The sequence below is a fragment of the Chamaea fasciata genome, unplaced genomic scaffold (assembly GCF_029207755.1).
Source record: "Chamaea fasciata isolate MVZ Bird 193981 ecotype frontalis unplaced genomic scaffold, bChaFas1.0.hap1 SCAF_3, whole genome shotgun sequence".
NCBI lineage: Eukaryota > Metazoa > Chordata > Aves > Passeriformes > Sylviidae > Chamaea > Chamaea fasciata.
Genome location: NW_027094088.1, coordinates 16,150,675 through 16,172,803, shown reverse-complemented (window position 1 = coordinate 16,172,803; position 22,129 = coordinate 16,150,675). Strand labels below are relative to the sequence as shown.

Sequence of the window (22,129 nt, the reverse complement as noted above, 5' to 3'; positions counted from 1 at the left end):
TGGACAGCTCTTGTTCAGCTGCCATTCAGCCCCTGTAGTGCTCCTTGTCTGCAATATCTCTGTCCCCTCAATGAGAAGAGATGGATGGGCTGTAAGGCTCTCTTCAGATCCAAGCTCTGCTCTTCATCTGAGGAGTTTTGACTTTGTGATTCTTAAGGCAGGATAGAATTTCCCTCGCTGAAGTTAAGATGACCTGTCAATTCAACCTTTGTCTCTGAGGCTAAAAGTTTAACTGTAGCTGAGAGAGACAAACAAAAGCAGGTCTCATTCTCTGCCAATGGTTCAAGTTCTGCCCTTGGCACCTGACGGAGCTATTTGGGGAAGCAGCTGCAATCATGATGTTGGCAGTGCTGGAGTTAGGTAGAGTGACACCTGTCTGTCACTGGAGATTTTCTACTTGAGGCCTCCTGGAAATGTTTTTGTGCAGTTATTTTGACAGGTCTGATTGTACGTTTTACTGTTTCAAACTCTTGTTTATGTTGCCAGATTAAAACTGCCTATGAGAGCTGTGTCAGCCTGTCAGCCACAGGATTTTATAGGTGAGTGAAAATTCACACTGCAGAGGCACTGACTTGGTTGCATGGATTGCAGGGAAATTCTGGGAGGATTTACAGCCCCCAAATTAAAATTTGCTCTAAATTAAAGCTGCATTCCCTTTCCTACCTCCAAGTGGTAAACTGAGATTAACAATCTCCTGGCTGGGGAGAATCGATTCCTGATGGAGCACAGCTCTCAGGACAGGTAAACCTGGAGTAGATCTGACTTCATTCCAGCTGACCTTCGTTTGAAGAAGCATAAATGAAATCAGAGCTTTGCCTGGGGCTCTGCTCTTGGGTCAGCCTTGTGACCTGGTTTTGCACTAGAACCGCCATGAGGGATAAGAGGGGACAAGGATTGTCCTTGAGGAAAATCCTGTCTCTTGCGGCATGAGCAGACACCAGTGTTTCCAGCACTGTTCTCCCACTTCATACTGTTGCTGGACCCTGTGTAGCTCTGAAATGAGGCACTTCTCTTAGTCAGCTTTACTGCTGGAGGAAAGCAGAGATCCATCATCTTTAAGGCAGAGAGGTTGACATTAATAAGTAAACCCAGTGTTGAGAAGAACCTATTTAGGGCTAAAATACACTAAGTATTAATTTCTTTTGCATCTCTGACGTGTATTTTTTTTCACTTAATCAAGTGACTTATCAGTATTTTAATAAACCAGTTTTCAGATAAAGTATAAGGTGTCAGATGCAAAATTTGCAGTGAACTGTGCTTAAAATCAGTTCTAAGCTTAAGAGAGTTTTTGCTTCAGCTTGACTATGTTCTGAAATTTATTGGCCTTAAAGAAACATTCACTTGCACTATAAAAGCAAAGGATTTTTATACTGGATTGGTAGATAATAGTCATCACAAACCCTGAGATTTATGGGCAAGTAATGATGGCTTAAAGAGTTTGATAATTTCAATTGAGTTTTGGAATACAGAGCAGATTTAGCAGACATCTATTTATAGTTGTTACAGTTTTAATTTCTGCATCAGCTTGACAGAAGGAATGAAACAAAAGAGAATAAGGATTTTGATAAGCAGAAATGTAGTTGTATATGGTTTTCTTCACAGAATGAAATGTGGTTTTGTTTCTCTTTGTATCAAGAATTCCAGATGTTGGCTACAACTTTGAAAAGAATGAAGGGAAACCATTCTCTTACTTCAGTTATGGAGTTGCCTGCTCTGAGGTTGAGATAGATTGCCTGACAGGTGACCACAAGGTAAGGGGTCAGCAGTGAAACAGCCCTCCGTGTTTTGGTGACAGGAACATTCACAGAGACTCAGAACAAATACTGGGTGTCAGCCCATTCCTGGCTCTGTCATTGGTCTGGTGTGACCTTCAGCAAATTTCTTAACTCCTCTGTTCCACAGTGCAGCAATCCGTAAACTGTAATAAAACAATAATTATCTCCCCTGCGGGGATTTGGGGCTTAATTAATGATTGCAAAAGTTATTGGATTTGCTTGAGTAAGAGATAGCAGCACTGTGTTGGCACAAAAGTACAGAAACATCCTGGAATTGAGTTAATTATTAAAAAATAATACTGAAGACTTGTGGAAAGAAAGAAAGAAAGAAAGTAAAGAAGAAAAATAATTAATCAGGATCTGACCTAGTTGGTTATGCTCAGCTACAGACCACTGATACCAGCATCTTGGAATTAATATTAACCAGGTCCATTGGACCTCTGGAGAAAACTGCAGTGAGTTCCTTTGAGTTACTATTGGAGTGAACTCAGATTAAAAGTCAGAATGAAAAGTTCAGCTGAGATAAGATGATATGGGTTAGTGTTTGGATACTCCTCACACGAGACCATGGTGGACCATTTCCAGAGATGGGTGTTGATTTACCCTTTCGTCCTGTTTTTCAGAACATTCGCACAGACATTGTTATGGATGTTGGTACCAGTCTGAACCCAGCCATAGATATAGGACAGGTAAATGAAAAAGAATTGCTGTTTCCATCATATCAAAGCAATCACACTGCTCTCAGATTTTTCTATTTATTATCCCTCTCCAGGCTGTGCCTTTGTAAACACCACCTTTTTAAATTGGCACAGAATTACATAGGGAAATATTCTGTTAGGGTTTGGGGATTTTTGGCTTGAATAATAAGACTACAGGATATTGTCCAGTCACCACCCCACTGATGTGTTTCAGGCTAAATCCCACACCTGATATTTATACTTCTGCCTGTCAATATTCAATTTATTTAATTTAGTCAAAATTCTCCTGTGACTAAAGAGTTAAGGTGGCAGATTCTGTCCTCCAGCTGCTGCTATGTAGAATTCTCAATAGGAAGTTGGACCGGTCACTTATCTCACAAAGTCCTTAGGCAGGCACAAGATTACTTCAAAATTTTACGCAGTAATAATCACAATATCTCTTAGCTGATAAAGGTAATAAACACAGGGTTGTTTGCCAGACCAACAGATGAATTGTTGGACGTATGCTTACCTAGCCATCTTACCTTGCTGGCTAACTCTAGATGTTGATATGGTGTAACCCCAATGAAACTGCTCCAGGATTTGGGGTGAGAGAGGAGCATGAGTTGCAAAGCTCTGCTATAGCTAAAATGAAATTTCCTTGAAAGTGGCATTTTTTCTGAAAGAGATTTTTTTTTTGGAAGTGTCCAAGGTGAGAAAGAGATTTTATGTCTTTGCAGTCTGTCGCTTTAGATTTGGGATTTAAGAGATGGGCTAAATGGAGCCTGCCAAAGGGGTCTTCAATTCCTGTATCCTTCCATTAATTGCTGTGGAGGATCTGGGGGCACAGGAGAGAAAGGATGTGGCATGAATGCAGAAATTCAAGTGCATAGAGATGGGTCAATGAATGCTTATGCCAAATCTTTAGACTGCTCTGGCTGTCCTATATCTCAGTGGGCACAGAGAGCACAGCTGCTTTCTGCAGAGTTGTTCAAGAACATCCTTCTCTCATAATCTTTTTTCTCCTAAAATTTACAGTAGAAAAAAAATGGAAAGAAGTTTTTTAGTACTTAAATGGATATGGGAGTGTTTTTGCAGGTGTCTGCACAGCCGACCTGATAATTTGCAGCACTTAGGAAAGCATTTATACTGAAATAGAAAGCATAAAATACTTGGTCTTTAGACATTCCATCTTTAGTCCTTTTAGTCTGCTTGTCCTTTGATATATCAGCAAGTTGAACTCATTCAGTGTTCACCTGCCTGGGAAGAAATCAATATTTTATCATTGATTTTTTTTTTTTTTCTGTTGCTTCATCAGAAAATTCCTGTCCAGTCTTTACAAAAAATCTGTTTGCGTGTATTTGTAAATCGCTTCACCTGCCGGGGAAATGCAGCCACATTTATGTGGGAACACAGGAATTGTGCAAAGATTGTGCTCAGCAGAAGGGACAAGGGTTTAGAGATAAAAAGCAGGATCTGTGTCAGGTGGGGAGGGTTGAAAACCCTGGTGGATGTTGTCACTGTTTGTCCTTGTGCAGGGAAGAACAACAACAACAAAGAGAATGTAACCTTGTTTGGATGTGTTTGTAGATAGAAGGAGCCTTCGTGCAGGGCATTGGGCTCTTCACCATGGAGGAGCTGCGCTACTCTCCTGAAGGGAACTTGTACACTCGAGGGCCTGGCATGTACAAAATCCCAGCATTTGGAGACATCCCAACAGAATTCAACGTGTCCCTTCTCCGTGACTGCCCCAACAGCAAGGCAGTTTACTCATCCAAGGTATGCCTGTGAGGTCTGTGGGCCTCTTACTGCCCCACAACACTGTGAAGCTGAGTGGGATAAAGTCATGATCCTGTGTGTCTAAACAGTTCATCTCATTATGCTGTGGTTACTCTGACATCAGGATGTTTTTCCGTTTTTCTGTTTCTTATCAGAAATGTGTGTACTCCCCTTTCTAGTTAGGAAGACCTGAAATAACCTGCACATTGCTGCCCTGATTGTCCATTGGACAGAACTGAAATGGCTTTGCTGTGTGAGAAAGCTTGTGTTTTCTTCCTGTTTCTTTCTTAAATGGACTGAGGGTTGATTTACCTCAGTGTTTCCTCACTGATCACACCAAGCACACTGGAGGCTGTTTTAGCATCATGTTTCCTCACTGAGCACATCTGGTAGACTGAGGTTCGCATCTGGAGGGCAAAGGCTCACTCTTGCTTGTGCTCTATCTAGGCTGTGGGAGAGCCCCCTCTGTTCCTGTCTGCCTCAGTGTTTTATGCCATTAAAGATGCCATCTACTCAGCGAGGAAGGACTCTGGCCTGACGGAGGCGTTCAGGCTGGACAGCCCTGCCACCCCAGAGAGGATCCGCAATGCCTGTGTGGACATCTTCACCAAACTGGTAACAGTCCCTGGCCTCACAGTCTGCTCCCTGGCCAGCCTGCCCCATGGGGAGTGTGCCTGGAAGTCACAGGGCCCCGGGGCTGGGATTAGGGCAGGATGGGGAGGCGTTGTCCCTGCTCCAGTAGATGGGTTTTGTTTCATGGGTGTTATCCTTCATTTAATGTGCCATCAGCTGAGAGCCAAATCCACAGCCCAGCACTGCTAGGGCTCCCACTGCATGAAGGGCTGCTGTACAGTATCTCTAAAGTTCAGTTCATTCCATTCTCCAAGTGTTGTGTGTGGAACAAAGGCACTGACTCCTTGTCCTGATGCTCCTGACTATCTCTCAGAGAATCATCGCATATGGAGAGGGCCACGGTGTGATTTAGTGGTGTCCCTCAGCAAGGGAGGGGGAGAAAAGTGTTCCTTCAAGTCCTCCCTTCTTCTGAATGTTATGGCCACACGAGTCTCCTTAAGGCTGTGGATTTGATCTGAAGGAGCGCAGGAGTTGTCCCTGCCACTGGCTTCTCATGGGCTGCTCTGTCATAGTGTTGTCACAGGGCTCCGTAGTAGTCAACCATCAGGCCTCTAACAGAAGTGCCATGAGACAGACATCTCTGTGTTTGGAAAAACTGGGATAGGAGCTCCTATCTTCATGTGTACAAAGTCCCCCACCTGAAAAGCAGCACTGTGGGACATGGTGAACCCTGGACAGGACCCTCATTTGTTGCCAATTCAAATATCTTTTTCTCTTTACAGTGCCCTTCTGCTGAGCCAGGGACCTTTAAGCCATGGTGTGTGCGTGTGTAGGAAGAAGGTTTGAGGAGCAAACTCTGCTGAAACTAAGCTTACACCAGAGGAACCACAAGGCAGTAGGACTATAATGGAGAAAAAAAAAAAACAACAACCTGTGTCCATGTGGCTCATCCACTGATTCACAGAGCTTTCACAATTAATTGTCCAATCATTGTTTTCTCTATGAGAGGGAATTGCTGCCAGATTATAGCTGTGATGTAAATTCAAAAGAAGAGTAAGTTGAAGGTGATGTTACCCAGGTGTAATTGAAAAAATCTTACAGGTTTCATATAAAATTGCTGCAAGGATGCTTCTTACCAGCCAATGAGAAATTGCAGGGTGGTTATTTCTTCTTTTTCCTGCTATGGGGAAAAGATGTATCACCTTGTAATGCTATGCCAAGAAGGATTTAAATGGGTTGAGCCCAGACATAGAGTCCTCTAGCTGAGATGGGGGAAGGTGTAAGAGGTGCTGAGGGCTGGACGCTGTTATGTCATCTTTACACACAAAGTCAGCTGTATCCTAGAGGGAGATGAGCAGGATTTTTGATGCTGGCTAATGAAGATGGTCTTACCTGCGTAACAAAAGTGTTTTAGAGGAAAAGGTTAAAATGTGGCCAATAACTGATTTACCTCAAGATTAATGACTGTTGCTTTGTCTGCACCTGGGCTTTAATGAGATTTCAGTTCAAGTGCTACCTTGTCTTCTCTGATTAAAAAATAAAAACTAAATATACCAAGAGTACTTCCAGCAAGATGCTGCTTTGTTTTACACATACTTGTCCCATCCCACACCTCCACATCTCTCCCCATCCTTTAAACAGGAAAGGACATCAGAGACCTTGGAGTAACAGAGAGATCTGCTCATCGATGTTCCCAAGGCAATTTATACCAGCCTAAGCAAGGGGCACGAGGAGGTTGGGCACAGCTGGGGATTAGCTGGCTCTGGGTGCCCTCTAGGGTCAATCCCTTGCTGTCATGGCCTTGCCTTCTTTTCAAGAGGGTTCTTAGTTTTGCTGAATGTAAGAGACTGGGTACATTTTGCTACAGGGACTGCTTGTCTAAAAATGTGCTTCCTATGTGATGATCTGGTGTCATCTGGATTGAATATATTTTTCATGTTGGATTTAGTGCTGGGCATCCCTCCTTACAGGTTTTGTCACTGTCAGATTCAACACTGGATCACGTTATCTCTAGATGGTGTCAGCCACATACTGTGCCTACTTATCATTTGCAAAGTTTTATCTGTTTTTCTGGCTTACTGCTTTATGAAAATGTCCTTTTTCTCTTTTTGCACTCCCAGAGCCATCAAAAACATATGGTGCAAGAGGATGTAACTCCTTATATAAAATTTTGCTCATATACAAACTTCTTAAAATTGGCCTTCATCTTAGGACTGGACAATGTATGCTCAGTGTGAAATATTTTTTAAGCACTCCAGGGTATATTTCTTGGAAAGGTGTAGATTTATTTCTCAACTTGAAATATTATGGATCTACCATCTCGAAGAAGGGAATTTGTATATGTGAATTGCAGGAAGTATTTTGTGCCTGTTTGACTTGCTATGTAATTGTTTTATTAATTGAAATATGATATTGGTGTTTCTTAAGCTCTGAGGTACTGGGCAAGAACACATTTTTGCTTTCTCCTGAAAGTCGGTAATATGTAAAAAAATCTCTTAGAGAAGAAAACATGATAATTCATGTGCAAGAACAGCTATTGGAGCCTGTGTGTCCACATTCTTGGGCGTCCAGGGAAGGATGCAAAAAAAAAGTCTGTAAAATTGGTATCAGCTGTTTATGTGAATTCCACCTAGTGGGATTGCTGGATGTAATCATTCAGACCAGGATGAGAAGAAATACAAAGGTAAAAATGTGTGTTAAAGCAGAGCATGGAGACACAGGCAGAGTAGGATACCAAGGAGTTCCCAGTGTCATCCCAGGCGAAAGTTGCCAGGGTTCACAATAGGCCTGTGATAGTCCTGGGAGATGTTGGGATGTCACCAGCAAGATGAATAAGTGCTCTTTCTCCTCCTGGTTTTGGCATTTTCATCATTTCAGGATGGGTTTGTGTCTCACACAGTCACAGTGACTGCCTGGTCAGGTGAAATTTTTTTAAATTAGATGTATCAAGTCTCTGTTTTGCTCTTTGCTTTGTGAGTTAATTGGAAGCACATTTGCCAAGTTCTGTCTACATGCAGTGGTCAGAGAAGGCTGTTCAGGGCAGACCTGTGGAGCCAGTTTTCTGCAGCATCAGTGAGCCACTCTTTCCCAGGCAGCAGCCCTGGCCCTCATGCCCAGCCCAGCCTGGGGCCCTCTTGATACCCAGCTGATGGAGAGAAGAAACACTTCTCTATTGGGGTGCACTGGAATTGAATGTAAATTATATCAAACACCTGGGGAGGGCAATGGTATAAAATCAGGGTGGCAAAGTAATGACAGCAACTGATTGTCAGGGTGTAGGGAAAAGGAGCTTGGAGGCTAATAGGAATTTACAGAAAGATCAGTGTACCACTGTGCTGTGGGACTCGAAGGAACATGAAGCTGAGGTTTTCGTATCACTTCTCAATCTCTGAGCGTTTCATACATTGCTTTCCTGTGGAACTAAATGCCAGGCACCTTAGGAAAGGACTGGGACCCACTGGGGAGGGCCGGCAGGAAGAGAAGATCCCTGACAATGGGATGTGCTCTGCACTACAAAGCTGTAGAGGAGCAGCTCTCCTGCCCTGAGTGCCCAACGCTGTCCCCTGCCAGGTGCTGTGTCCCATCTCCTCACACAACATCTCTCTGTGTGGGGTCTCAGCTCACTGTCACTGGAGGGAAAGCTACTCATGAAGAGAAAAATGTTCCTTTTCTAGTACTTTCCAGTGAAATGGAACATGGATACAAGACTAATTTAACGGCATATAATTGGAAATTTGCTGCTTTTCTTCTTCCTGAAGTCTATCCTCAGAAGAGGAACTATGCCATCTTGCTAGACTGTAAAGTACTGCGCACAATAACGGCCCTTAAATAGTAATTACTGCGGCTGGACAGTTTGTGGGAGTGTGAAAGGAGCCCAGCTGATCTGATGTTTTAATGCCATTAATTGCATGGCCGTCTGTGAGAGAGGGAGGCCAAGATTTTGGTAATTGTTTTAGGTCAGTTGTAATCAACAGTTTTTATTAACATGCTTTAACGAGCACTGTCAAATTGATATCATGAATGTATGTGGAATTCTCTGTGAATGTCACAACATTGCAAAATAAAGCTGCTAAATACTCTTTAAAAAAGTAAGCTATGGTCAGAATGTGTCAGGATCTGAAATCCAGACAACTTCAGCTCATGCTTGGTGTTTGTTTGACAAAGATGGACCCTTCCCAGGGGCTGTGAGTCAGATCAGCTCAGTGACCAAGGCTGGGAGAGGGCGGGTGATTGCTCCGTGCTGCCCAGCTGGATGAAGCCGTGAGCCAGCTGGAGAGACTGGGCCTCTGTCTGGCCACGCTGGCAGCCAAGTCCAAGAGAAAGCAGACTCAGTCCTTGTGCTTCTCTGCCAGCAGGAGCTTGTAGTAGCCACATCCTGTTTTCCATAGCAGCACAGTGATGCATTCTGATGCTTCTGGGCACTTCTAGAGGGCCCACCAGTTGCTGACAGAAGGTGGGAGGCAGTCTGTCTGGTGCTGTGGCTATGCTTGGTCCGCACTGGCACTTCCTTGTGTCAGGGCTAGTGCACCAAGCTGAACGCTGGCCTAGGCCCCTTGGAGTCAGCCCTGGAAGGAGGGGAACCGAACTCAAAACCTGTGAATGGAACCAGCACTGGGTCCCATCCCCAGGGCCCACTTGAGCCCAGACCCATAGGAGGTGAGTATGTAAAACAGGAGCAGTTCACACGCAACAGAAAATGATGGGCCAGGCTTGACCCTCCCTGAGCATGAAAAGGTTGGGAACATTGCCAGTGGTTCCCCAGCAGGGTGTGCCACCCTGTGTCATATCTCAGTCTCCAGGAGACATGCTCCTTTGGGAGCACTTCTTATCTGCATGGGAAGATTTGTCATGAAGAAGCCATTGCCAAACCTCTTGGCCCAAAATGGAGCTCAGAAAAGGCAATGTCAGTGCGGGCACAGCACGTGATGCTGCTGTGGTTTGCAGCAGGTCCAACCCACCCTACCCCAACTGTTGGGTTTATCCCGTCACAGTTCAGGTCACGCAGTTTTCCACGTCCCACGGCCACAAGTTTCCCTAGTGCCTGCTCTTGTCACATTTAAACACGATTCAACTGCATTGATCCCCCATCCCTGGCAGTGGTCTGTCTCAGCTCTGACAAATCTTTTGGACTGTGGCATGAAAAACCTCACTGCAAGCAGCTGGGAAGCAAAGCCCTGTCAGTATCTTGAAGCACTGGCCTTTGGATTAACGCTCCCTGAAACAGTTCCTCCGTGGGGGCTATTTCTCCCAGGTCTCTGTGGTGCTGGGGTGGTCTGACAGGAAACTGCTAGAAAATGGGAAAGCAGCAAGGTCCCAGCGGTAGAAATGAGACAGCTGTTTCCTCTGCTGGGCAGACAGCTCGCTGAACATCTGCTCTGACAACCACCTGTAGGTCCACTGCACCTGGCTGTCGGTGAGCCTGGGGAGGAGGCTGCCCGCAGGCAGCCCAGCCCGGCGCAGCAGGTGGCCCAGCTCCTGCCTGAGGAAGCCGAACATCACCACGTAGTCATACTGGATGAGGCATGGCCGGCACAGGCTGACCAGTGGTTTCCAAGCCACGCTGCTGTTGTGCATTCCACTGTCTAGGACTTCCTGGACGAAGCTGCTGAAGGATGGGCTGATGCCCATGCCCTGCAGGAACGTGGCGATCAGCCTGTGGAAAGGGTCCCTGACAAAGAGCACTTTGGTGTAAGACCCCAGCATGGCCTTTCTCTCCGTCTGGTTGAATCTGCTCAGCCATGACTCCCTAGTGTGCAGCCGGCGGTAGGGGAGCGGCACTGGCAGCGTCACATTTTCCTCCTCTAGCTTCTCCAAAAGCTGATGCCATTCCTCCACCCCTGTTGATGGCACTTGGCAGTACAGGAGGTCCATCTTGGTGTTCACCCTCAAACTCGGGAGCAGGGTGGCTTTCTCATCCCAGCTGTTTGGCACTGTGGTGAATTTGCCTGCCTGGTGGCAGAAAGCTCTCAGCCTCCTTTTCCTGAGCTGCTGGACGTGAAGGAAGGTGTCCAGTGTCAAAGTGAAGCCCTCCTCTGCCTCAAGGGCCAGGTCACCTGGGTAACAGCATTTGGAGATGGGGGTGAGGAAAGAACACAGTGCCTCAAGTCAGACCCTGAGCACACAGTGCTGTTGCAGGCTCTTCTCCAGCTATTCCAGTGTGGAAAGGATTCAGCGTGGACAAAGATGGGTAGGAGAGGGGAGACCAGCCCTGTCTGGCAAAGAGCTTGGCTTTGCTGGAAAATGGGGTTTTGTCCCCATGACCATGGGGACACCCAGACCCCTCTTTCCACAAATCACCATGCCTGAGGACTGATCTCAACCACAGATTTATTCCATGGGCCCAGTTCTCCACTAAATCATAATTTTTGCTTTTAACTCCTTGCTTGCAACTGAACATCACAGAGGTGAGTTTACCAAAGAGTCTAAAATATTTTGAGAGACCAGGCAGTAGTGAATTGGTTTGCAGCTACAAATACATGATATCCTGCAAACCCTTTTGCAACTGTTAATAGGTTAACATCAGCTATCAAGTATATATGAAAGTTAGGGATTATTCTTAATGGCTCAGGGTGATTTAGGGACCCAAATGACATCATTTCTTGCATCACTCCCATATGTAATTTTTTTCTCTTGTAGATAAAAAGGCAAAAGCAAATAAAAAGTAAAAAGCAAAGAGAAGGGAGACGTCAACAAAGCAAATATAAAAGGCAAAAGCGAATACAAAGACTCTATAAGAGTGAGTTTAATTTCTCAAATTTCCGCTTTGCTTTTTTCTTTTTGTCTTCTTATTTTTGATGTGAAAAGGCCAGAGTGGGTTTGAATGTGGAAGATTAATGCCTGCCTTGTTAGTTTATTTTCTTTAGCAGCAGCACATCTGCCTTGTTTGCTCAGTTCAGGCATCTGGCAGCCCTGGGGAGACAGTTTGATGGTTTGTTCTGGGTCCTCGGGAAGTTAAATATTTGGGAAGGTTCTTGTACAGAGCAGCACAGTTAAAAGCAGAGAAGCACAGTTAAAATTAGGCAAAGGACATCAGGAACACAGGAAGAAACGCAGTGGTGCCTGAAGCTATCCGAAGCTGCTCTTTGACTCACCCAGCCCCAGAAGGACAATGTGCAAAATCTAGCAATGACTTTGCCCTGGAATGATGAGAACTGGAGGGGAAGGATGCATTTTTTAGGAAAGAAATGCAATAATCCCCAATGTCCCTGCTCCCTCCTGCATTCCCAACAGCATTTCACAACAAAACAAAAGTTTTCCTAACGAAAGTTTTGGGAGTTACCCCCAGCAGCCTGACACCCGTTTCCCCCGCCACACCTGAGATCAATGACCCCACTAAGGATATAAAGCTGCAGGGCCCCACAGCAAAGGCTTTCTCCACAAACACCGTGCCAGGGGCATTTTCTGTCCTGTCGGCAGTTTGCCCACGTAGACCCTCTGGAAGAAGCTCCGGGTCACTTCCCCCGTGGCACAGAAGGGCTGCTGGACATGCAGAAGCGCCCTGGTGACCAGGCCTTACCTCCGTGGCTGCGGGCCGGGGTCTGGAGCAGCAGCCTCCAGCCGAGGAAGGCGGCGATGGCCAGGGCGGCCGAGAGGCCGAGGCGGGGAAGGAAGCGCATTTCTGGGGTGTGCTGGGCGCCGAGTGCTGGAGAGCGGCTCGGGACCCGAGGGAAGGGTGCTGGGGAACCTCCTGTGTTTATTTAAACACACCCAGCCAGAGCTGGGTTAAAGTACTGTTTGGGCAGCAGCTCGGCTCGGGGCAGGGGAGCAGCCTGAGGCACAGCGGGTGAGATTTCGAGGCAGAATCTGCCTTTTCATTCAGAGTCTGTGCCATGCCAGATGACAGAGCTGTGAGGAGCGGGCCCTGCAGCCCCGCTTCTGTGCAGGGTCCTGCAGAGCCGCCTGGGCAAAGACGTCCCTGGCCCCCCGACGCTCCCTGTCCTCCGCTGCTTTTGGCACGGAGTGAGGCGCCGCTCGGGAACGGCGCTGTGGGGAGGGACGGCACCGCGCCGGGGCAGGCAAGTGCTGGCCCACGGCTCCCGCCGCTGTGCTGCTGGGGGTGTTTTAAGCCAGAAGCTGTGGCGGGGGAGGTGACAGGGCACAGCCGGCGTCATGTGGCAGGTCCACGATGAGCCACGGACTGGAAGGGCTGAACCGCTGTTTGTCTCCTTCTGCTGTTTAAAATCTGGGACCGGGCAGTGCAGCGGCCTCAATATATTAAAAAAAAAAAAAAAGGGGGGGGGTGGGTAGGATGAGCTCCCATGCAGGCAGGTAGACGTGCTGCTCCTTCCCCCCCGGCCGAGGCGGGAACCCCAGCTCGGGAGCTCCTGCGGGCCGTGTCGGCTCTCCCAGGACAGCCGTGCCTTTCCCGGCAGAGGGTGCTCTGTGCCCGGGCCAGCCCTGCCCGCCGCTGCTGCAGGCGAGGGGGGGACGCGGGCTCTGCCAGCCCTGTCCCGCTGCGGCTCGGGGGATCAACCTCACAGCTGCCCTGGACACATTTGAGCCTTTTAAAGCCTTTCTACAGCCAGCAGGAGGTGTTTCATCCAGGTCTTGTGGCTAGACCCTGCTGTACGTGTCCCTGCAACCTGCCCCCGAAATCTGGGAGAATCCCGATACAGCCGCAGCTGGGGATGCTCGAGGGCGGGTGTGAATGGCCATAATTTGTTTATACGTTTCAGCAGGGACTATCCCAACCACAGCCCCAGACAGCAGAAGCACAGCTGCCATGGGTAGGGAGGAATGCAGCTGATTTTTATTTTACAGTCATAAAGTGAAAGCAAAGAGACATTCTCTGCCTGAGAGCAAAAAGAAATAGTGGAAAACCCCCTTTGCTTTGCATTGCAAGGAAACTGAACTTCCCAAGTTACATCAGGGTTTCATCTCTCCTCCGTCTAACTTGTATCTGCCATTTAAATGGTGATCATTTAAATTATTTTTTTCTTGCCCCCCCGGGATTTATTTTTAATTATTTTTTTTTTCTTTTTTTTTTTTTTTTTTTTGGGGGGGTGGTGGTGACAAGTTTTCTCAAGTGTCTGTAGACACTGACTGAAACTCACTGCTGGGCTTCCTCTGTTCGCCTTCCATCCACCACTTAGCAACAGCCAGCAAGGCTGAGATTGCAGTTCTTGGACTGAAAGGCTTCCTGTTCTACACTTGTAGGGATCCTGCAGCCTTTTTGGGCACAGAGGCTGAGTCAAGTGTGGAAATGCATTCACATCCTACTATTTAATGCAATTACACAGGGGAATTAGTTGGGGAATTCATATGAAGCTTCCCATAAATTAGGAAAACCCTCACTGCCATGCATGTGAGAAAAATTCTCTTTTTCTTTACACCAGCAGTAGGTTTGCCTGAATAAGGTTTTCCAGATTTTTTCCCACCAGTATCTTGAACAATATGGCCTTGGGCTCGCTTTTTCTCCTCACAGGACACAAACCCTTTGCAGATATTCTTGTAGGTTAATAAACATCCTCCTCTTCAGCCTTCCCACATTCCTCCCACTTCCAAATTTTGCAAAGTATTGTCTGCTGTGACCATGACCCGCGGGCACTGATGTGGTGGTTCCCCCCCTTGTTCCTCCTCATGCCTGCCTTGTGGGAATGTGAACTTTGCAAAGTGATGGCAAACACTGCCTCATTTGGCGAGGGATGTTTTTACACTGCAAGGAAAGGAAGAGCAGAGAGGAAACCTTCTTATCCCTCTTCTTGTTTGGAAACTTGCGTATGACATCTGTGTTTTGCAAGGAAATTTGGGCCCATCTCTCAGCAGAAATCTGGGAGCAGTTGGATGAGGAATAAAGTTCCCTGCTCCCAGAGCATCATGTCATGTGGAAAGTCTCTGGTCTTTGGGAAGGATGGTCCTGAGAGCAGGGCTGCCAGGCTACTGGCTGGGGCTGCATTGCACTGAGTGGACGAGGATTCCTTGAAATCAACCTAAAAAGTCAAGGGTGGGTCAACTAGTGGAAAACCTTGGCTGCCCAGCTTGCTTTGAGGGTGGGGCACACATCCCACCACACACCCACAGGGCTATCTTACTCTCAGGGATGAGGTTTAGCACTTCAGTGCATGAGCTGGAGCCTATGTATAAGCATCAGCTCCTTCAGTCTTAAGGTCATTTCCAAATTTGGCCAACTCAGCTGTTTTCTGGTGGGATTTGGGATTTTCTTAACTCTAGCTCCTGCCAGATGTGCATGAGCCGATCTGCCCAGCACTGAGTCCATCTCCTCCAGTGCTTGCATTCAGCACTGCCACTGTTAGCAGTGGATTTGGAAGGTGGATCTTTGTCCTTGTGCATTGGACAGGGAGCACCAGGCTGGCTTTGGGCAGACAGGGAGAAGCCAAAAGCCACAGGGACTGCCCCAGGCAGCAGCATCCTGGGACTGAGCAGCACTGGACCAGAAATAGTTATGCAATGTGGAAAGGAAGGGAAAGCAAGTTCCCATTGCACCCAAGGAGTGGAGCAGGTAGGACAATGTTTTTGGAGTGGTTGTACAACTCTGGCGCTTCCTGTTTTCCCGTGGGCAGGAGCTGTGATTGTCACTTCTTATTCAGCTCCTCATCCTGGGAGGAAGACAGCATCGGGCTGTCCAGGGGCAGCAGGATGTTTATGTGGCAGGCTGAGTCAAGGTGCTGCTTTTAATACACCCCAGAGCAGTCATTGGGGGAAATGTACATTTTAGATTTCTGGTTTTTTTAAAGGCTCACGAGCATCCGAAGTGCTTTGCAATTGCCATTGAGCTGTGTGGCTGACTGCCAGCACTGAGTGTCATTGTTTTCTAAGGCTATTACACAAGGATTTTACAGGGTGTCATGAACCACTGGTAATTTAGGGAGGATTCGTCTAATTAGTGATGCTGTATTGAGAGGCTTTGCTTAATTACTCCATAAGCTGTTAAAATTTGCATTGTCTCAGCCAGGCCCACATCAACCAGAGCACCTAATGGTGGTGGAGAGAGGATGAGGCAGCCATGCAGCTTCTGCCATGTGCCCACCCAGAGGAGCCCTCTCTCCCTGCTTTCTTAAGGATACGGGTATTTTCCTGGAAGGGGGAACCAAGGGATTCAACAAGACTCGACATTTTAAAAAATATGGGGATTGTAGCCATTATCTCTCTACAGTAGCAGATGGGAATCCCATGGGAAAAAATACCCTGTGTCTGGATCTGTGTATGCAGAGGAAGGATGTTCATGGGCCATCACATCCATCCCATCACTTACCATGAGACCAGCAGCCATCCATCCCATTGCCTCAATCCCATCACTTGCCATGGGACTAGCAGCCATCACCTCCATCCCAGTATCTCCTCATGGAGCTTTGTGGTGCCATCTGAACAGCACAGGATCTTTTACCATCGAGTGTTTCTCCTACCAAATCTGTCTTGCTTTGTGTTCTGGCCTTCCTCTCTCTTTAGCCCTGCATGGGAGAAACCCAGAGTGCTCCCAGACAAACCAGGCAGTGCCCGTGCATGTGTGGTGATTTGGAAAATCTAGTCCTTCAGCTTTTCTTTCTCATTTATTTTTTTAATGTGAATTTTATTTCATGCAGACAGCTCTGCTCTTTGGAGTGTTCTTCCCTTTGGGACCCAAGAAGAGAGGGATCCTGAAAGAGCCCTCAGGAGCCACTTATCCACCCCACCAACATGGGGACAAAGCCTCTGCTCAGCCCCCAGCTTCACAGAGGAGGGAGAGTTTTTACTTGGGTGGCCCCAGTGGCACTGTTGGGGGCAGCACAGAGAAGACTGGGGTCTGAAACATCTGAAAATCTCCTGAAAAAGAGCTGGTGGTAGTGAAAAACAGGATGGTGGGAAAGAAAACCTCTGTTGTAAAACATCACTTGCTGGAACCAGACTGATCTCCTGCCGCAGTCCCTGATGGGAAGGGGAGGTGTGGGCTGGGAGGAGATGGGCAAAGGAAGAGGGGATCTCCTGGGATTTGGGGTTGCATCTCCCATGGGTCCTCTTTTCCTGAGCCACAGCTCAGTCACTGCAAAATGTGTTCCCCAGGCTCCACAGCCTGTGCCTGCCCCGTTTTTTGCAGGGGAGAGAAGCACTTTTGCTTTGTTTACAGCAGCATTTCCCCCTTTTTGTGTCATTTTTGTGCTGCTGCCTGATCAGGTGAGGAAAGCTCTCACCCGTGTTGCTGAACATGGGGGAGTGGATTCTCAGGCAGCTTTTGACCCAGGGACTGCCTTCTGCTGATGCTCCTGAAAGCTGAGCTTGTCTGAGGGTGCACCCAGACATCTGCGCACTGCTCCTGGCATCTCCCAGGGGAGTGCTGCCCCATGACACTGCAGGCTATCACATTTTCTTGGTTGCTGGTTGTTTCCATTACTCATACAGCAACTCTTTAAATATTCATAGATCTCTTGACTGGTTTTTAGTGGCTTGTGGAGGAGGCGGTGGCGGCAGGGCTCGCTGGGGCTACCTCCACACCTGGTTTAGTAGGATGCTATTTCTGATGAGCAGTATTTTTGGGAACCCTGGAGCCTACGGCCCTGACTCCAGACCAGAAGTGGCAGGGGGAAAAGGGTTTAAGGTCTGTTTGTTTTACTTTTTTGTCCAGACAATAAGCCGGCAAATACTCCCAGGTTGTTTATATTTGGATAAGGCTGCTCTGTCCTGTGAAAGGAAAATGACACATCTACTACTTCTCCTGGGTAGAAATGGTGCGGGACAAACGGACTCCTGGTGTGGCTGCTAGAAGCCTCTTGATGCCACTTCTGGAATGCGCAGGATGGCATTGGCACCATGGTCCAGATGGGGAGGGCATGGCAGGGATAGAAATGCCTGTTTTTTCTCTCCTGGTGACATTAGTTTGGGGCCAGATGCACAGGAAGGGCAGAGCTTGGTCCCCAGTGCCAGCCCCACATTGCTGCCTCCTTCTCCCCCACTGGGATTTGGAGCTGTGGACACTGGGAAGTAGCCTCATCAGACTTCCCATCCAACCAATTGTTTCTGGAGTCTGTGGGATGTGAAGCACAAACTGAAATTCTGTTTTCCTGTGTTTTTCCCAGAAGCTCAGCCCCTCCTGGCATGGCACTTCATGGGGAAAAGACACGAGGCATCAAGGTTTGGCTGCAGGGCTTTGGGCTGGCTCTGCTCAGCTCCCACCACCCCTAACCAGAGCATCAGATGCCTGTCCCCCTGCAGGGACACCCAGCTGGTCATGCCTGTGTCCCCCATCTGTTCTGGCTCTCTCACACCTTCCTGCAATGAATGGGATTTAGCAGCTGCAAACTGCTAAAAGGACTGACAGCAACTCCCGGACAGAGCCAGTGAGGATCAGTGTCCAGCCCCATCCCGGGACTGGCAGAGCCTCCTGCCTCAACACGAGCCCTGTCTGAGCACAAGTGAGCACAGGATTCATTTGGGGTACACCACAGACAGTGTGCCCCTTGTCCTGAGGCTGGGTCTTATGGATTTTGGAGCCTTCTGCCATTGTCCAGCTGCACGGAGCAGAGGGATACTCTACCTTCATCTCCTCTATTCCAACCCTCCCCTGCAAACCAAATGAATACCTGAGGGGTTTTCACGGGAGCTGAGCAACCCATCATGGAAAGTCAAAACATGAAGATTTCAAAAACTACCCCAAAACACTTTTTTTCTTTTTAAATTTATTTGTTAAATCACTCACTTACAGAAAGCACCACCTGCTTGTCCCATAGGGAGAGGTCAGGCAACGGGAAGAACAAGTGAGCTCGAGGCACCATGGCCCTGCAACAGATCAGGGAAGAGGAATTTTTTTGGCTCACAGCACCTTGGCAGCTCCTGGGGTGGCTCTGCTGGCTTCACCTTGGGGCAGGTGTTGTGAGAAAGTGCCAGGAACTCGCAGCTCCACTGCAATCTGTAACTCCAGCTGGGTCCAACACCCCCTTTCTTGATGTCAAAATTGGTCAGATTTTTTTTTTTTTAATTTCCTCTGGGTTATTTTTTACCTAAAAGTGAAGAAAAGAGAAACTTCTCTTCCTACTGTTTTTTTTTTTCCCCAGAGCTTTTGGAAGAAGTGAGAGGGGAAGTGGCTTTCCTCCTTCATTCAAAGTTGGCAAATGCAGCCAAAACTTTCCTCCTACTCCAATTATTGTACTTCTATTAGTAAATCCTGTCTGTCTGTAAATTGGGCATTTCTGCATTTATTTTCATTCTGTGGAAATAACCAGTCCCTACCCTCTTCTCTCTGATGTTTTTCTCCCCATACATGCTGAGGTTCATTTGATTTAAGTATTTCCAAACAGGCTGCAGACAAGAAAAGCACCTTCTTGTCAACTGCAGCACCACATTTCCGCAGAACAAAAATATGATGTAATGAATGAAAAGGGCTGGAAACACTGAAAAACCACTTAAAAAGAAAAAATTTGCAAATGAGCAAATCACCATCATTTTACACACAGCCACAATTAAAGAAGCAGCAGATCTGGGAGTTGAGGCAGTTTTGGTCTGAAAGAGCCCAGAGGATTTCAGCTCTGCTTCCTAGTCCAGGGCTTAAAATGCAGCAGCTGTTAAAAGTCATGCTCTGGTGCTCCACCTGCCCCGAGTGCTGAATTCAAAATCCGGCAATGAAACTCTGAGCTGGCAGGCCGGGAAAGCTGTGAAATGTAGGACCAGGGACCCCTGTGCCTGAAGGAAAGACCCAGGAGGGGTGAACACCTCTTTCACTCCAACAGGCTTCTGACTCTGTGAGCCTTCATCTTCCCCTACACCTATTTCCTGTGAATGCCAGGTGTGGGAACAAACTGCATTTTGGGAGTGTTTTGGAAACAGATTTCAGATGCACCATTGCTAACTCTTACCTAGGACCTGGCAGCAGGTGTTGCCTTTGGGAGCTTCTGACCCCAACTGGTTGTTGCATCCTGGTTGAGCATCCTCAGCTTCATCATCCTGATGAAGATGGAGACAAAGATGAATGATGGAGAGGTGGCTCCCTTGGGTAAAGCACCTTCAGGCAGGCATCAGCCTCTTGCTTCAGCCTCTGAGGGAGGGCAAGCCAGCAGGGAAGAGATGGAAATATTCTGTAGAATCCATGCCATGTGGATGTGATCCTTAGAGACATGGCTTAGTGGTGGCATTGGCAGTGGCAGATTAATTGTTGGACTCCATGTTCTTAGAGGTCTTTTTCAACACAGATGATTCAACAACACTTTGTCAGTGCTGAGTGCTGGGATCAGTGTGGGAGTGTGGGAGCCCATGGGGTTTAACTGGAGCAGAGCACTGAAATGCCCCTGAGACCTGGCTCTAGGGTACTCCTGAGGCTTTTTTTGGAGTCTTGGCTGGTGGTTTGGTGTTGCTCCAGCACATTCCCTTACTGCATCTGCAGCTGCCCCTTTGCAGAAGGCCATGCTGGTGTCCCCCAAGAGCTTCCAGTGCCAGCTGCTTCTATAAATACCCCTGGTATAAATTCAGAGAGCTCTGTCCCTGGCAGGATCAGTCCTGCCTCTGATCACAGCGTTGTAGGGTGCCAGGCTGGAAACTCACAGGCTGTAGAGCACTGCCACAAGAGAAACAGCTCTTAATGCCTTGTTAGAAAGCTTACATTTCCCTTTTCCATTGATTAATAAAAGTGATGCAGTGTCTCTGGTACTTCAACATTTCCATTCCCTTGGTATTATGTAAGTCAAATATTTCAACTTTTGTACCAGGACAAATCAATTTTAGAAAGCCAGCTAAGGCCTGTGTGCATGCCAAAGTGTTGCAGCTCCATGGCAATGAGCCTGGGAGCTGGGCTGAGATGCCCATGTGTGGGTCAGACCTGTGGTTGAACTTACCCTGTTTCATGGAAGAGTCAGCATGAAGTTTCCCATGGTTGCAGAACACATCCTTCCATTCTGAAGACTTGAGTTTCCCCAGTGCAGACAGTTCTTGCCCCCTGTCCCGGGCAATAGCAGCAGTGCTGTTTCTCAGGCTGACCTTAAGGGACATTTCTTTACTGGGCTGCCCTTGCCCAGACTGATTTTCTGAATCTTTTCACATGGTGAACTCAAGTCCCTGGAAACAGCCCCGTTGGATCCAAACCCATGAGAGGAGGAGGGAAGCCTCTCCAGCCTGTGCCTCTCTGACAGCTCCCTCCAATGTTAAAGGGTGTCTTGGGGATGGGCTGCAGCCAGAGCTGCTTTCAGTCCTGACAGCCACATTTTTGACATCCACTGCCCCACTGATAGAATCAAGATTTATTCTTAAAAGGAAAAAAAATGCACTTTTCCTCTTTGCAAGGAAAACTCTCACTCCCTTTTGCTCGCTTGCCAACAAGAACGGCTTGCTGGGGGTTGAGGGAAACTTCTGCTCAGCACTAGGCAAATGCATGAATTCCTTTTCATGTTCCTCCTGGCAAATCTCCTTTTAGCACTTCAGGACTTTTCCCCTGGTCACAGAGAAAAGCAGGCGAGGAGAAAATAAGAGCTGGCGGGCAGCAGAGCCCTTGGCAGTGCTCTTGCTTTCCTAGTGACCCTGGTGGCTTTGGAATAAGTTTTTTGGGGGGTGTGTGTGCGTGTGTGTGTATCCCCCCAGGGCAGACAAAGCTGAGATGAGTGATGCTTTTTCATTACAGGAGACTCACAATTATTGGCAATCGGGCTCGAAACAGCCTGTCCTGAAATTGTGCCACTCCCGTGTCCTGCAGAGCGCAGGCAGAGGTGGGGAGCTGCCCCTCATCCACAGGTGCTGCTCCTCCCTGCAGCTCCAGGGGCTGCTGGGGAGCGTGGGTGTGCTGGGGAATGTGGGAGCTGTGTCATGGGGGAGTGGGAAGGGTGGGAGGAATGACTGTTCTGTGCTTATATTTATCTTCTGGTTGATGACCAGGCTCACAAAGCAGGATACGCCTCCCCGGAGCCTGGCAAACTGACAAAAATCTACCTGGGAAGGATGCAAACTCAAACCCCCCCTACTATAAATATGCAGGCAAATAGAGATTTTCCAAAACAGAGCTCCGGAATGCTAAACTTGGTGGTGATTCATCGAAGGAGGGGGGCACAGCCACTTTATTTTTTTCCCTGAAGGCGAGCAGGAACAATGTAAATCCCGAATGTTATCCCAGCTACCCCCTCAGCTGGGCTGCTGTGCTTTGAAGCACCCATCCATAACCCCGTAGGCACCGGCTTCCCAAGAAGGCAAACCTGCCGCAAAAACAGGAATCCCTTATCGGGCAGCAGGAAATCCTATTTTTACATGAAGTTCAGAATAAAAATAAAAGGGAAATATATGCTCTGTGGATGCAGGCCAAAATTAAACCTAGAGCTTCTCCCCTGATGGCTGGCTCCTGCCGCTCCCTGGATTGAGAATCTGACAGTGAACAAGAAGGATCCTGCTGTCCCTGGCTGCTCTCAGTGGGATCTGCTCTGCTCT

General features: G+C 47.8%; 2 protein-coding genes across 4 annotated transcripts in view; one reads left to right on the top strand and one right to left on the bottom strand.

Annotated features, from left to right (window-relative positions):
* XDH (xanthine dehydrogenase) overlaps positions 1–6,366 on the top strand; it is a 48,272-nt gene extending 41,906 nt beyond the window's left edge. For all 3 annotated transcript variants that reach the window (XM_066178144.1, XM_066178142.1, XM_066178145.1), the window contains 6 exons: positions 487–539; positions 1,637–1,751; positions 2,399–2,464; positions 4,043–4,231; positions 4,679–4,846; positions 5,587–6,366. In XM_066178144.1, the coding sequence (XP_066034241.1) occupies positions 487–539; positions 1,637–1,751; positions 2,399–2,464; positions 4,043–4,231; positions 4,679–4,846; positions 5,587–5,637 (642 nt within the window). In that variant the 3' untranslated portion in view covers positions 5,638–6,366. The remainder of the gene's footprint in view (positions 1–486; positions 540–1,636; positions 1,752–2,398; positions 2,465–4,042; positions 4,232–4,678; positions 4,847–5,586) is intronic.
* Positions 6,367–10,042: 3,676 nt separating this feature from the next.
* Positions 10,043–12,420, bottom strand: LOC136287613 (carbohydrate sulfotransferase 8-like). The gene is made up of 2 exons (XM_066180380.1): positions 12,321–12,420; positions 10,043–10,857 (listed from the first exon to the last, which is right to left on the bottom strand). The coding sequence occupies exons 1-2, from the start codon at positions 12,418–12,420 to the stop codon at positions 10,043–10,045; spliced, it is 915 nt and encodes a 304-aa protein (XP_066036477.1).
* Positions 12,421–22,129: the final 9,709 nt, after the last annotated feature.